Source organism: Liolophura sinensis, chromosome 1 (genome assembly GCF_032854445.1).
Source record: "Liolophura sinensis isolate JHLJ2023 chromosome 1, CUHK_Ljap_v2, whole genome shotgun sequence".
In the NCBI taxonomy this organism is placed as follows: Eukaryota; Metazoa; Mollusca; class Polyplacophora; order Chitonida; family Chitonidae; genus Liolophura; species Liolophura sinensis.
In genome coordinates this window covers 46,130,450-46,147,129 of record NC_088295.1, presented here as the reverse complement: position 1 = coordinate 46,147,129, position 16,680 = coordinate 46,130,450, and the positions used below count along the sequence as shown (strand labels likewise).

The window sequence follows — 16,680 nt, the reverse complement described above, 5'->3', positions numbered from 1 at the left end:
CGCAGGTTGCTGGCAGACCTTCCCACTTACGGCCGGAGAGGAAGCCAGCATGAGCTGAACTTGAACTCACAGCGACCGCATTGGTGAGAGACTCCTGGGTCATTGCGCTGCACTAGCGCGCTAACCAACTGAGCCACAGAGGCCCCCTTAGAACTGTTCTAAAATTCCTGGAAACCTATCCCAATCCGAATCATCCTCAAAATTGAATGGACTGGTCCCATGTAGCCCAAGATAAACATACCTGTGTACTAAACTTTATATCCAAATCGCTTCAAAACTTTTTTTCTGTAAAGTTGTTGATAGAAAATGACAGACAGACACACGGATAGACAGGCAGAGAAATAAACACCGGGGGAAACACAACCTTTATTAATTGGCAGACGTACTTATTATATAAGCCTGTACTGTTTAAATATGTAATAGACTGAAAAAGAGAAATAATTTTACCATCATTTCATTTTAGTTTGCTTTCAACTTAAATAAGAAGACAAGCTGAGAAGATCTATAATGACGGTGCATCCATGCCACATGCACGTTATAATATTCACAACATATAATGTATTTGACATTTAGAGTTATCTCCCCTTCCTAATTATCTTCGCTATCGCCATTTTCTGTAAATGCTTGTTGTTTACGACTGACATAACAGCAGATGGAAATGGGAAACACAGATACAAAGCTAAATTTCAGGAAAGCCGTAATTCAGCTAACAACTAAAAACACAGGTAACTAAACGCAAGGATATCCAAGCACGATGCGCTGGTCGTAGAGAAAACCCGTGTGACGTAGACACAGTGACAGGTGTGTGTTGTTGCAACAACAACGACAATGACTGTACAGTGTATGTCTAGGATAGAATGACATTTCACTGGTTTAACCTGTAGCTGTTTTCTTTATATATGCTGTGTTCAGAAATCTTGGGTTTGTAGAAACCATGTGGAGCTTGAAAAGTTCGTAAAATACTTACAATGAATACTCTAATAATGCAATGCAATGCAACACATACGGTAGCCGCGTGCCAATACTTACAATAACGTCTAAATTCATTAGGCTATGCAACACATTACTCCAAATTTTACAGCCATGAAGACATGATAGACAGGAATGATTAGAATGTATAGGAATCGCAAACAGTTGTCCTCATGCATCCAGTTTGGAATCAAAGAAGACAATCCTTGAAATACTGGCGACCACAATTGTTTGTAGACAGGTGAATTAAAATTACCTCAGCTATTACATGTCATGTACAATGTAGCATCGTGTCTAGCTGTGACATTTTGATTTTTTAACACTTGCATTTGTCGGGCTTGGGAACCAAGATGATATTTTGCACCTTTGGTTCCAAGCTCTAAAAAAGTATGAATTACTCACAATTCAGCCAATAAAATTAACTACAAATATACCTGCATGGGTAATATGCAGGTTTCGAGATACAACAAAGCAACAGAATGATGGCCCTGTGTAATGGGACACAGTTGCTTTAGTCCACAATAGGGTCAGTCTGCTTATTTTAACAAGGGTTGATAAATAGAATACAGGCCTATAATTATTCTAAATCTGTGAAGTTGAGGCTGGTGCACTTGTTTGTAGTTGATGGGCTTCTCGGATGCTCACTATGAAATTAAAGCACGTTCTTCACTGAACTGACGGTGTAGGCCTATCCAGCTTCTACCATGTGAACAAAACAGGCCCCTAATGTTTGATTTAATAAAATTAAGTATCCGTTTTGGCGATATTTGACGATGTATGGCTTTTAACAATCAAATTGATCATGAATACCAACATAATTGATTTTTAATTACTTTATTTCACCTAAAGTATAGCAGGTTTCAAGTGATTTATGTTACTTGATTGTGACTGATTCGTCAGCTTTTTAATGTTTGGCCTTTTAAGACTGTGATTCGAGGTTTGTTTAGTTTCTTGTCAGAAAACCTTAAGCATTGGCATAAAAAATATAATTTTAAGGCCTTCATGTGCTTCTGAAAGTGCATTTTTAATTGGTTTCCTTGACAACCAAAGTATAAATGCTGTCAGTGTAAAAGCACCCTGGGAGTATTGACAGCATAGGCAGTTGTAAAGTACGTGAATAAATCCTGTGCATAGATATACACATACAAGCCGTAATCATGGTAATGATTGTGTGATATTAGCTGGGTATTCAGTGTCTTAAATGTACAGGTGTTGATGTATTTGCAGCCTGTGGAGCCCCACGATGAGGCATTCTGGGATCAGTTCTGGTCAGACAGTGTTACCTGTGTCCAGGATGTGTTCACGCTAATCCCTGCCGCGGAGATCCGGGCTCTGAGGGAGGAGTCTCCCTCTAACTTGGCCACGTTATGCTACAAGGCAGTGGAGAAACTGGTCACAGCTGCAGAGAGTGGATGCCCTTCAATGAAAGAGCAAACTACAGGTATCGAAAATGCAGGGATCATGCCCATGAATATTTTGTGACATATTTCTGACAATTTCAGCTAAGTTGTGACAAAAAGCAGAATGCAGGCTGAGACATATAGTGCTTTGTTATGTGAAAGAGGAAACTACTGATAGATAAAGATAGATGACAAAAATTAGAAAAAAGTTGTAGGAAATAAATTATAATCATGTGTGCTAAGTGTAGTTGAAATTATTCCGTGGAAAATGTGACCGGTCAGGCTTGATATCTTTTTTGATTCTGTCTTGTGTTTCAGTGTTGAACTGTGTGCGTCTGTTGATCAGAATATTACCATACATATTTGAAGACCCCGACTGGCGAGGGTTTTTCTGGTCTACATTACCAGGTCAGGCTGAAGACATGGAGGTATGGGGATTTAAGTTTGTTGTTCTGAGTGTATTGTACTGTTATTATAGAGCAGCCAGCTTATTTAGTGATCTTGTCAGAGACGTACTTGAGAATATTTACAGCTTCTCCACCCTTAGTCGAAGCCAAGGCATTTGTCATTTGTAATTGTTTGGATAACAATGTAATACTTGGTAGTTGTCATTGATAGGTTTTCTTTGTCCCAAGTCTAAATTGTTATCAATTCTGCCATCTTAAAATGTGACCTGCATCATTTTCTTCTCCATCTCTTGTCTTTTTAGATTTCATTTCATGTTGATGAATCTTTGATGCAATAGCTTATTGATGCTACTAATACTAATTACATGTGCAGATTAATGCCAATTACAATTCTTATTGTTGTATATATAATAGCCCTATGATAATATGTTTGTTTTAGAATGAGAGCGCTCCTCTGGCTCAATCTCTGATCAACGCTATCTGTGTAAGTGAAATGTTTTGATCTTATTGGTACAGTATTTGTGACTGGGTTTATAAAGATATTGACAGCACTCCAATCATGTATGACAGAAGCAGGAATATGAAAATACATATATTAGTGTTTGTAATCTATAATATTTAATCGTTTTTATTCAGTTGTAGAGCTTCCAGTTTATGTTGATTCCTGTTACATGTAAGAAATAAAAGCAATAGAAACAGTTCAGTAAATTACTACTGTGCAATACCTGTTACACTGTATGTTTTTGTGTATTTTAGTATGTATTTTTGAATTGTTTGTCTTTGTGCAGGATCTTCTGTTCTGTCCAGAATTTACAGTGTCATCAAACAGAAAAACTGGTCCGGTATGTTTTATTGACAATGATGAATACATGTAATGTATTGGGCTGTCTTGGATACCCTTTGGTATAATAATTATTCAAGGTACAAAAGGCATTGGAAAAATTTATTTCTGGTGTAAAAATGCTTTTGTGAATGGTTTATGGCATCTGTGTTCATTTGGTGACCAAGTATTTTAATGTTACTGGTGAGCACTGGTGGTAGATCAGTAAATAACAGCCCTGACTCGAAATCCTGCATGTTGGGCAGCAATTTCAACTCGTCAGTTACAGAGTAAAGGCAGTGGATCCCCAAAACTGATAATCATCATTTAATTGTGTTAAACCACAATTATTTATCCATCCATTCATTCATTCACGTAATGGACATTTTCTTAAACAGAGCATAAATTACTAATCAGATAGGTAAAATTAATGATGAATTTTGAACGCAAGTTAAAACAAAACTATAACTCATGAATTGATGGTAACTGTGTGTGTTTGTGCGTAGGACAACCCTGAAGACATGCAGTCTATAGACAGCTGTGAGTACATCTGGGAGTCGGGTGTGGGATTTGCCCATTCTCCCGCACACAACGCTTACCATGATCAAAACAGGACAGAGATACTCAAGCTGCTCATCACGTGCTTCTCAGAGACCATGTATCTTCCACCTGTAGGTAAGTATGAAGTCATGAGATTGATTTGATACTGCACAGGTAAATTTCATTTGAAGAGATACAGAACTGATGCCGATTGACTGACACTGAAGATGGGGTTTTCTGGCATGCCTGGATTAAACCATGCAGCCTTGGTCATGCTTGAATAAATCTGCCATATGTAAAATTTAGCTTAGGCTGGGCATAGCCTGGGCTTACCTGTATCTCACACTAGCCAATCAGAATCGATGATTTCCTTTACATACAAGATCTTTTTGTCAGTGACAATTTACTGTACAACATGACAGGAAGCTCTTTTTTGCTCTGAAAGTAAGTGTAAATCAATGATTCAAGGGACAGTGTGCAATTTGTATTGCCTGCACAGGGAAGGAATGTGTGACTAAGCTTTGTGAGTACAGCGTATTGAGGCTGGTATGTTGATCAGTTACAACATATGACAAGATGCTGGTGGAAGGCTGGCTGAAGGGTGTTGAATTTTGAATTTCAGTATCATAATGTTTTTTTTTTTTGTTTTTTTTTTTAATTCAGTGAATCTTGCCTCGGGTTAAACTGTAGGATTTGCCAAATGGGGAAAAAAATTTCGGGAAAGATCTTGCTAGTTGGATCATCTTACTCTCCCCATGTGCAAAATCTCATATAATTTGATTAATTTTAAGTTAATCGTCTTGTAGTTCTTGAATGTTCTAGAAACTTGTCAGTTGGAGGTTACATACATGTATGACTGGCCCGGATAGTACAGTTGGTAGAGCGTCCACTTCAGGAGCGGTAGATCCAGGATCAATCCTGGGTCGAGTCACACCTGACTTTAAAAGAGGAAGCTGTAACTTCCATGCTTGGCATTCAGCAGTGCAATGACTGGTTCACCCATATCAGTATAATGGCTCAGGTGGGGCTGCTTACTTGCTTTCGGTAAGGAGTCTCAGTGAAGCAGCATTAGATAAGAGAGCGGTGGAAATCTGTCCTGCAACAAAGAGGCACATTACATACACCCTAAGGATTCCCTCGTTGTCATATGACTGAAAAATTGTGAAGTACGACGTTAAACCCAAGCACTCACTCACTCATACATGTATGTTTCTGACGTCATTTCAGCTGATGCTCACACTCAGCCCAATCCTTGGATAGCTTTCTACTCCTCCACTGAAAACAGGTCAGTTTGTGTGTCGATGAAAACTAAATAATAAATGAAGGTTATTTGCCATGTCTGAAAGAAATTAAGGGTTATCATGGCTTTAGTGAAATATTTTACTCAGTTTTAATTGGTTTGAAATTGAAATACATTATTGTTCAATATATGAATGACTATATGAATTCAGCCATTGCCTCTACATCTGTTAAATAATGTTTAGAAGTATGTTTAGTACTTTGCAAGGTGTTATTATGTAATCAGAAGATCTGATTTGGTGTCAGAATAGCAACTGGAATGTTAGATGTTTATATTTCAAACTGGCTTAAAACAGTTAATGTTTATTACCTTGTTTATTTTGTAAGACATGTTTGTTCATTATGTTTTCTACTGTGTAGATGTATATGTAGCTAAAATGTACCTCACTTGGCAAAATTCTCTTGAGGATGACTTAATTAAAGTCAGGATATTTAAAATCGTCAAAATGAATTGCTTCAGGGTTACTTTGCATATTTAAGATTATTTTTGATTTAAGTGCAAATTGTACATTTCTCTTTTCCAGACATGCCCTTCCTCTGTTCACCTCCCTGTTAAATGTGGTGTGTGCATATGACCCTGTTGGGTATGGGGTACCCTACAACCACTTGATGTTTAACGACTCGCGGGAGCCCTTGGTGGAGGTGGCTCTGCAGGTTCTGTGTGTCACCTTGGAGAACGAGGCAGCCAATCAGAGCGTGTCCGTAGACGGGACCACAGGGGGAACAGCCATGGATCAGAACAGTGAAGTGAGCTTGATCTCTAACAATTGGAAAGGAACAAGAATTTATCAAGTTGGCTGTGGTTTTGGATGTGTTTAGTTGTCTGTCAGAACTGTTGTTCACTGTCACAAGTTATGACATAAAGAAAGAGCATATCAAACCCCCTTTTGTCTGTTGTAGGGGAATTTGTATACTTAGCTGTGGCAGTGGATTTTGCTTTGAAAATGCCTCATAGGTTTTCAGTGGTTTTTATTTGCATTCATGCATCTTTAAATTGTGCTGACTGAAATTTCCCACTGACTATTTGTTTTTGACTTGTCAGTAGGCATTATTACTTTGTAATGAAGTCGGTGAGGGTAGCACATTTTGGAGCATCTCTGATTCTTTACCTGTCCTCATTGGTAGTTTAATTAAATACTATACAAACAAGGTTTGTGGAAAAAGTCTACATGTCCCAGATGCAAGTGAGATGTATTGACTTGTTTGTTACAGACTGGAGGACCAGACAACCTGTTTGTTAATTACCTTTCCAGGATACACAGAGAGGAGGTAACTCATCCCACAGTTCATATTCTTCTAAGCTTTCTTCAGATAATCTCAGGCAGTTTTATTATATTCATGTTTGATTATTAAAATAAAATGATCCTGACAGAACAAGGACAGAATTCAGCGTTTGTAGGTGTGCCTAAGAGTTACTACTAATATGGCATTGGGGAATAATTCTCACCATTTTCTACTTGCTTGTTGTTGCAATCAGACTGCCATCCAATAAGTAAAACAATAGCAGTTAAAAAAAAACTGTGTCAAATATGCCTGCAAATGAATCGTTGACTGAGTTTGATATATCTTCCAGGACTTCCTCTTCATCCTGAAGGGTATAACCCGTTTGTTGAACAATCCACTCACTCAGACCTACCTGCCAGGCTCGTGTAAAAAAGTACAGTTTTTTCAGGAACTTCTTGTACTCTTCTGGAAGATGTGTGACATTAACAAGGTAATGTGTCTTTCTGTAATTACTCAAGCAGGCAATTCTTGTGCCTTTGTGACCGTAATCTGTATATAAAGACATGCCCGTATATATTACGTAAATATGAAATTGTAACGGATAATCATGTGACCAAGTCTTACTAACTCTGTAGCTGTCAAGCATCTGTATAAGTCTCTTTGTCTGTTTGTCAGTCCGTCTGTTGGTATTTTTTTTAACATGAGCCATTCACTTAATGATGGGCTTGAGTGCTAGACGACGTCAGCTTTCCACAGAATACTGCAGTTGTGACTTCACGCTTGTTTTACCATTGACTACTGATTTCTTTTTCTATATTTATAGATGTATTTGAAATATGTTGTGATTGTATTTCATATGGATTGTGTAGCTAGGATAAGTTTTTTCTATCAGCACTCTCAGCATTCTTTATCACCATATAGAACAGATTTTTTTTCTCTTAGCTTCTGCTTAACTGATATCCATTTTTCACGTGACTGATTTTCTAGTTTGTTGTCTTCAAAGATTGAAATGTATGACTGCGTTCTTGCAGGATGAACCAGTATAATTGACCTCAGTATTTTATTCCTTAAATTTTGACTGGCCTCTGACTAGTGAAATTGCAAGATTCAGCCGTTGCATTTGCTTCTTTGGCTGTGTCTTTAAGCACATTGGTTTGGGTAAGTTGTGAAGGGCAATCATTTACTCTGGGTACTCCAGTTTCCTCTAGATTCCAAATGTGTAAGTGAAAAAAAATCTTGGGTGGCTTAATGGAATTATGCCAAAGGAATAATCGAACAAAAGATTTTTCAGTGTTGTAAATTATGTGTTTTTTGTGTTGTTCTTTCAGAAATTCATGTTCTACGTGCTGAAGAGTAGTGATGTTCTGGACATTCTGGTTCCCATTCTCTACTTCCTCAATGATGCTAGAGCTGACCAGTGTGAGTCAATTGTCTCATTATAACCTGTAGCAATGAGTGGCCTTTATTGGCCTAGAAATATCTTATCAGTGCTTGACCATCACTGGTCATTACAGTCATACCATCGAATGGCCACTAATTCATATCAGTCCGTGGCCATCACTGCCCAAGACGTTCATTTCAGTGCATCTTGGCTATGAACGTCTGTGTTCAAACTAACACTCCAGCTGTGTGAATATTTTGAAAACTTATCCCTTAATGTATTCAATATTGCCATTTCAATTCCTAATTCTTTAAAATATGTGCCTGATTGTAATGCCTGAAAACTGACCTGTCCTTGCAGCCCGTGTTGGTCTGATGCACATTGGGGTGTTCATCTTGCTGCTGCTCAGTGGAGAGCGTAACTTTGGGGTGAGGTTGAACAAGCCGTACAGCGTCAGAGTTCCCATGGATATCCCAGTCTTCACTGGCACTCATGCAGACTTCCTGATTATCGTGAGTTTGATTGCGTTAAAATTTTGTCACGAGTGGTGCAAAAATGTACTGTCTACGAGCTTAGCATACAATAAATCGCCTTTGTGATCGTAAATTTTACAGTTCAGTTGGTTAAAAATTGATGCCATTTACTTAAATCACATAAATTCACTTGATGTTTTTTTACTGAAGTAGTCCTTAGGTGGTGAAAGAATCCAAGAAACTGTTGGTATTTAACCTTTGACAGTAAATTCCATGTTCTAAACCTTTCATTATTACCTAATCTTGAAAACTCATAAATGGGAAGGTCTGCCTGCAATCTGCAGATGGTCATGGGTTTCCACTGGGCTCTTCCTGATTTCCTCCCACGATAATGCTGCGTCTTGAGTACGGGGTAAAGCACTATTCAGATAAATGAGTGAATAATCTTGAAAACTGGCCATACCCAGGATGTATTGAGTGTTGTTGTTGCTGTTGTAGGTATTCCACAAGATCATCACAACAGGTCACCAGCGTCTCCAACCTCTCTTTGACTGTCTCCTCACAATCATTGTCAACAGTAAGTCGGCTTATGAAGCATTTACCGTTTTGTCATATACCGTAAATTCTCTGCAAAAAGAAGTACATTTTTAGAGGCAAATAAAAGTAAGGAAGTAATAACTTTGATTCTGAAACTAACAAACAAATCTCAAAACAACAATCTAAGATTGGCAAAAATTGATAATAAAGTCATGAATTAACTTTTAGATGAAATACAGTAGGTGATACAAGCTAATAGCCAAACATTTCAAACAATCTTTATGTTAGCACAAATCAAACAAAGTCATGCTCTCTACTGATTTACGTCATTGTCTTATGACAGTCTTGTTTGCTTGTGACCACAGTAAGGAAAGCCAAATTAAATTATTTCTGTCTTTTCAGTTTCCCCATACTTGAAGACTCTTTCTATGGTTGCCAGTACCAAGCTGCTCCATCTCTTTGAAGTAAGTAAAGACTCCAGTAATAAAATCCTCAACCGGCATCAGTATATTTGGCAGTGTACGTATTTACAACAGTATGTACTGTGGTATTGAACAAAAGCAAAGTTACAATGTAGCAGACATACGAACGTTATACGAACTGTCATCTTCAAACATATAATTATTGGATAAATTTTCTGCACTAGAAAGTATACATGTAAGGTTTTTCTAGACAACTAATCCCTGACGAATGAGAACTCTCAACAGCTCTGAGAACAGCTCCTGGGAACGTGCACTGAAGTTTACTTATAAATCTGACAGTGAAACACGTTTTATATTTTTGAGTACAGAACACACATGAAGTTAATAAGTAACAAATAATTATGTTGGCAAGTAAAATTATTACCGTTATTTGGAAGTTAGACTCTCTGGGTATAGCACAGATTCTTTTCCTGAAAAATGGCTGTGACGACTGTGGGTTTTTAACCAGTGACAGGCACCAGCATTACATGTCAAGTGTATATGCTATTTGGCAAACCAGATGATGATAACACTGTTACTTAAACCACTTTCTTGATAACATCCGCTAATCTACTATATCTGCAGGCATTCAGTACTCCATGGTTTCTTTATGCCAGCCCCACCAACCATCACCTGGTCTTCTTCTTACTGGAGGTCTTCAACAACATCATACAGTATCAGTTTGATGGTGGGTCACTTACAGAAGCATTTTATTCTCTGTTCACTAGTGATGAAGGCAACAATTGTTTTGTTATTTATTCATTTATTTGATTGGTGTTTTACGCCGTACTCAAGAATATTTCACTTTTACGATGGCGTCCAGCATTATGGTGGGTGGAAACCGGGCAGAGGCCGGGGGAAACCCACGACCATCCACAGGTTGCTGGCAGACCTTCCCACGTATGGCTGGAGAGGAAGCCAGCATGAGTTGGATTTGAACTCACAGTGACTGCATTGTTGAGAGACTCCTGGGTCATTACCCTGCGCTAGCGCGCTAACCAACTGAGCCATGGAGGCCCCACAATTGTTTTGTAAAATTTACACTACACAGGGTGTGTTTATACGAAGAAGCTACTTTTGTAAGGGTTTGGTAGAAATCTGTGTGAAGATGAACAGTGGATGACTACTCTTTGCTGAAATAGCCTGAGAAAAACAAGTAGATACCAGGTTCCCGGTGGTAAGAAATCTTACGAAATGCTTGATTTTTTTCTTGGAAGAAAAAATGGAATATCAGTTCAAAGTCTGATTTACCAGTAGAAATTTTTCCATCATAATTTAAAAGACTCAACAGATCTTTGTGGACATATATGATACAAATTCTTTGTTTTCCGCTTACAGGTAACTCCAACTTGGTGTACACTATTATCAGGAAGAGGAACGTGTTCCATCAGCTGGCTAATCTGCCGTCTGACCACTCGTCCATAGCTAAGGCCCTTACCAAGCGTGGTAAGAAACTAGTCCAGCCCCAGAATGACTCCAAGGAGCCTCAGACAATGGAGGGGGCCATTCCCGCTACAGAAGCCGAGCCAGGCACACTCAAAACTACACTGGCAGCTACCCCACGTAAGTATGCGCTCTTGCTCTAGAGCAGGTGAACTTTCCATATTGTTAGATTACTGGTTCAGAAGGTTTAAAGCTCTGGCTCGCCGCGACTGTTATTAGACTGTGGTGGTCCCTCTTCAAATCCAACTCTCGTTAGTTCAATTGTGGCTTTAAATCAAGATTTGCTGGATTTGTCAGATATATTTAATTAGCAAAGGGCCGTGGTTCACTCTGTAGATTTCTCCACATTTAAAGCTTTGAACCATCATATAATAAAATATAATGAAAATTTTTGAAGTACTAAAATTGCTAATAAATAAAACATATTATATATAAAGTTCAGAACTCCAAGGTTGATTGTTTCTTATTTTCAGCCATAATCAAACACCATCAGTCTCATGCATCAAGTGACTTGTAATTGGTCAATTTCTGGTTGAAGTTTGTGTGAAATATGGTAGCTTCTTGGCTTTGTACGTTGGTTCATTTTTGCATAATACTCCACATCCACAAAATAGAATTACATGTAGCTCATGAAATTGGATATGGTTATGATTTACAGTATAAAATATAATACTTGCTACATGGGTTTGAGAGTAAATACAGTGTACAGTATTGTGTGAGTCATATAGTTCACAAAGTGGCTGATAAAAGTATTATACAAATGCATTTTGATGTATCTATTTATTTATTTAATTGGTGTTTTGCGCCATACTCAAGAATCATTCTAATGTTCTTGTCTGGACATTGCTGAAACACAGCCAACATGACCAATGAGATATTAAACCAGAATCATTCATTGTTTCATTCAGGCCTAGAGAAGATGACAGAGACCTCAGCCCCTGATGAAGGTCACAAGCAGCCCACGCTCAAGGAACTGGCCTCAGCGGCTTCCATGACCAGTGGTGTCCAGCCCTTGGGGGAGACCAGTGAGCAGATAGGAGGTGGGGACGCTGGTCCAGCAGACACAGAACAGGGCAGGGCTAACATTCACAAGATGAAGAGCTTGGTGAGTTGTGGGGGACAGGGATATATTTACATGTCTCTATTTTAGAAACTTTGGCTGGTTTATACATGGGACATACTTTGAGCTACAAATCATGGAGTAGGCCTTTACCACAGAATAGAGAGACTTGGTGTAGCATTGCACTGAAGATGGGTTAGAATTCATTCATTTATTTGATTGGTGTTTTACGCCGTACTCAAGCATATTTCACTAATACAACGGCGGCCAGCTTTATGGTGGGAGGAAACCGAGCAGAGCCCAGGGGAAACCCACGACCATCTGCAGGTTGGTGAAAGATGGTTTAGAAATTTTTGTTTGTAAATACTAGCATAGAGTTTGGATGGTCCCAAAATATGTACCTTGACCAAACTGAATATACACAAGCATTTGATCTCTGAATCGAAAACGTATTAAGATGAGTCCGTGTTCACAGGAAGTAGCCAGCCTATTTGTTTTTTAAAATGTCTCTTAGTAGAAAAGGAAGATCATGATTAAGGAGCCGTATGAAAATGGTACATCATTGGAGTAACACCCCTCTTTCATTTGACCTGGCTAATTTAGGGCATGGTGGGGGAAAGTTGATCAAATTTTGGAAAACCGCTGGCAGAATTTATGTATAATTTGCACTCTGCAGCCTTTAAAAGTTTTGATGTAAATGATTCAGAAGGTAAGTTTGATTTTATTTTGATCATTGTACGTGTATATACAGGTACTAGTTCCTGTTAGGCAACATATACATGTACATGCATTTGCTGGGGTGTAAGGTAGAGAGACATCACTGCATTATCATAATGTAATGAGTATTTCAGTATTCATGACAGCTGAAGTATTTTTTCAGCCTACTCCCCCCTCGAGTCCGGGCTCATCCACTTCAGAGACCAGTCATCAGAGACAAGCGAGAAGATCTGGGTCGGTCACATCTGCACCTGGGGGAAGCTGGGTCGCTACTCCAGACTGGGTAAGATAAACTTACTGGGCCAAGAAGCTTTTCCTTACGATATTTTTCTTTTGTCTGAGGCCGTTGTAGATAAGATGAAGCATAAACAAATGTATCTACAGTTCATTGAAATGCTGGCCAAAACTACTGAAAGATGAGGACAAATAGATGAGGACAAATCTGTCTTGAAGCTGCCTGGAGGGCGTAACTTCTATGATCTATGAGCAACTTAGTTTTGGACAAGAACTGGAACTCTTCAATGGAAAAAGGTGAAAAATGTACTCACATTGACATAGGGAAAACAATGTCTGTGTGTGTGGGCCACATTTGCAGGGTTTTCATAGTTTCAGCTTACTCATGATACCTCGTGGGCACAAAATTTGCAACCTGTGGAGACCGTAGATTTATTTTTAGAAACGGTGACGTAAATTTTATGACTTAAGACGGGACCAAGTTTACGACCGTCCTAAGTAACTTTTGGAAAACGGCCCCCTGGTGTAAATCGCTGTGTTATTTGTTGCCCTCAGGTTCACTCATGGAAGCAGAAGTTACCATTACAGACAATCATGAGGATGTTACAGGTGTTGGTTCCTCAGGTGGAGAAGATCTGTATTGACAAGTATGTTACACTTACCTGTCACGGACCTCATTTCATGTCAGGCAGAATGCGGCAGTGGCGAAACAATTCCATCTTTAAAAACACATATAGAATGACCATTTTCTATGTAATTGTTAAAGTATACCTTTTTTCTTTTCCCTTCTGTTGTGGATTTTCTAATGAAATCAAAACAGACAGAAAAATTTTGTAACACAACAAAACCTTTAATGCTCCATTAACAATAATCTGCCTAGGTCTGTTCTGAAACAGTCATTCACAGCTTAAAGAGGAAACTATATTTTTTTAAAATGTTTCAGTAAAATTTGGGTGCATTGCTACTGGTCTTGGTACACAAGCGTTGCATTACCACTTACTTCTCAATTATCAGGACACACAAGATGCGGGTTCAAACCCGGTCTTAGACATAAAATTTGTAGTTTCCCCTGCTCCTAATGTTTGTGAGGCCTTGGTAATAAGATTTGTCAGTAGTTTATCCATGGCACACTGGTAACTGGTAGTTATGATATAAGTGAAAAATTCTTGAGTATTGTGTTGAAAAGAAAAATCAAATAATTGGATAAATCGATAAAACAAATTTTGCTCTGCCCAGTATTGTTTGGATATAGAGAGAAAAATGTCATGACCTCAATTATGCGTGCATTTGAAACATTTCAACTGCATGTAACCCCGCTGACCTGCTGATCGCTGTGACTTGTCCCCCAGGGGCCTGACAGACGAGAGTGAGATCCTTAAGTTCCTGCAGCACGGCACCTTGGTGGGCTTGCTGCCTGTGCCCCACCCTATCCTGATCAGGAAGTACCAGGCTAACAGCGGCACCACCATGTGGTTCAGAACCTACATGTGGGGAGTGATATATCTCAGGTAAGTAACACCACATCCTCCAGGACGAAGGCTGTTTTGAACTTTACAGGTTTTTGTCATAATTTAGACACCCTGTTTGTCTGTGCGCAGAATTCATTATATAATATTTTCTTTTATGAAATATTTATGTTGCAAATAATGAGAAACTGTTTTTCTCATCTGCAAACAATTATCGTAAAGTTTACTGTAATATGAGTTGGTTCAACAAAATTTTAAGCTGTTGTCTTTCTTTAAACATATATTTGTGCACTATAAAAATGACAAAACATGTGTACATAAATGTTGTATTAAAAAAGTTTTTGAAGTGAAAAATGACAGATCAGAATAATTAAGGTGCCATCAATGGAGGACAGTCACTATCTTTAATCCTTAATAATTTCAGATTTCATCCTTTTTGCTAATCATTAATACATTGCCAGTCATCTTTTCTTCTTTTGTCTTTCAGAAATGTTGACCCACCAATTTGGTATGACACAGATGTGAAGTTGTTTGAAATTCAGCGAGTGTAAAGCAGACAGACACAAGATTTCAATACTTTCTGTTGATGTGGTATATGTATAAATAACTGTAAGAATATGAATAGAAGTATTAATCTGTGTCAGTTTTTAAGAATGAGTGGGAAATATAATAGGTGGTTTTAGTCATTTTTTTATTCAATTCAGATCTGCAGCATTTTACTGATGTTTGTTGAATTACAGAAATAACCTCAGAGGATACAGCATGAAAAGGTCCCACAGCTTCAGACAATATCTCAGTTTGCCATCTGCATATATTACACGTATATAATTATAGAATCTATAAATATATACACTAATATGTGTACGGACTTGCCTTGAATCTCTATACATCTATACATGTGTGATTTAATTAATTTCGTGCTCGGTTTCTGTAAAGAGCGGCACTTTATTGCAATATAGCATGGTATCCCTTTGTGTTGCCATTTCCAAACTGAGCTTACAAGGTCGGAAAAATTAGAGTGGCAGTCTAAATTTGAAATGTGAAAATATCAGATATACTGTGTTGTTAGTTATGAATGAAAAGCTGAAATTGTTTATAAAGAAAGGAAAAATGATGACTGTAAAAAAATTGTTGTGCTGGTTACTATTTCGTTTTGTGACGAAACTGTCCAAACTTTTTTGGAAATTATGTTCTTGAAGCAGATTACGAAATACTCATTAATATGAAGTTGCTTGTGTTGTGAGAATTCTCTACTGGACATTTTGAACAAAAATTCAAACTGAAGATAAGTATGTGAAAGTGTTTTAATATAACCCTATGTTAGTGTACTTGTGTAAAAATACACGTATTCTTTCATTGTGAGTGTGACAAGACGGTAGATACGTATTCACGTTTCTGGGATTTATGTTATGGTAAACACAAAATACTAAAATGTTACTTCACTGTGTATGTACAGGTATGGTTAATGTGCAATAAAATGTTATGAAGTTATGCGATTTATAGATGTAATGCAACTACTGGTATATGTAAGTGGAATAATGAAAAGGTGAAACATAAAAAGATGTGATAACTTTACACAATTAAAACCAGTCTTTATAAAATGTGGGATATATACATACAGGAATGTGTGGATCATCATTCAGTGGAAAAATGGTGTTGGTTTTCCACGAAGATCAACATACATACATCCTATTCAATGAGATATTTGGGGGGGGGGGGGGGGGGGGGGGGGGGGCCGAGGGGAGGGGGCAGTGGTGAAGTGTAAAGATCTTTGCATGCATTGTGCTTTGTCATTCATGTCATTGCATGAATATCTGGGATGAAATTATAACCCTTGTTTAATAAAGTTACGTACATGCAGGCACAGGCTGCTAGATTTTTGTTTCATGCCTGCCTACTACAGTGGAAGGTGTTTTTGCACATCAGTCATGCAACTTGTATACAATTAATCGTTCCATCTGTAAGATTAATAGTATTATCACAGTCTGTGTGATCATGTTAAGGGGGAAAAACATCTATAATAAATTGTGTTGTGTCAATATCTGATATAAACAGATCTTAGATACCAGAGTTTTCATGAACGCTTTCATTACTTGTGTATCTGAAATTAGATAGCTTGGTTACCCTGATAATGATAAAAAGATGTAACCTACTTTTCCACAGTGTGGGAATACCTATTGATTGCTGAAGAGAAATCCATGTATTTATTTATATTACAATTGAGATGACAGGGTTTTTGGGGAGGCAAA

At 38.0% G+C, this 16,680-nt stretch overlaps 1 protein-coding gene across 1 annotated transcript; it reads left to right on the top strand.

Annotated features, from left to right (window-relative positions):
• The first annotated feature begins 2,184 nt into the window (after positions 1–2,184).
• Positions 2,185–16,153, top strand: LOC135461400 (protein HID1-like). The gene is made up of 20 exons (XM_064738477.1): positions 2,185–2,410; positions 2,688–2,797; positions 3,216–3,260; positions 3,565–3,618; positions 4,103–4,271; positions 5,364–5,421; positions 5,960–6,182; positions 6,648–6,704; positions 7,009–7,149; positions 7,988–8,078; positions 8,401–8,552; positions 9,012–9,090; positions 9,453–9,514; positions 10,097–10,199; positions 10,850–11,074; positions 11,863–12,059; positions 12,895–13,014; positions 13,521–13,612; positions 14,315–14,473; positions 14,919–16,153. Exons 1-20 carry the CDS (start codon positions 2,185–2,187, stop codon positions 14,980–14,982), a joined length of 2,427 nt encoding a protein of 808 aa, XP_064594547.1. The 3' UTR covers positions 14,983–16,153.
• The last annotated feature ends 527 nt before the right edge of the window (positions 16,154–16,680 follow it).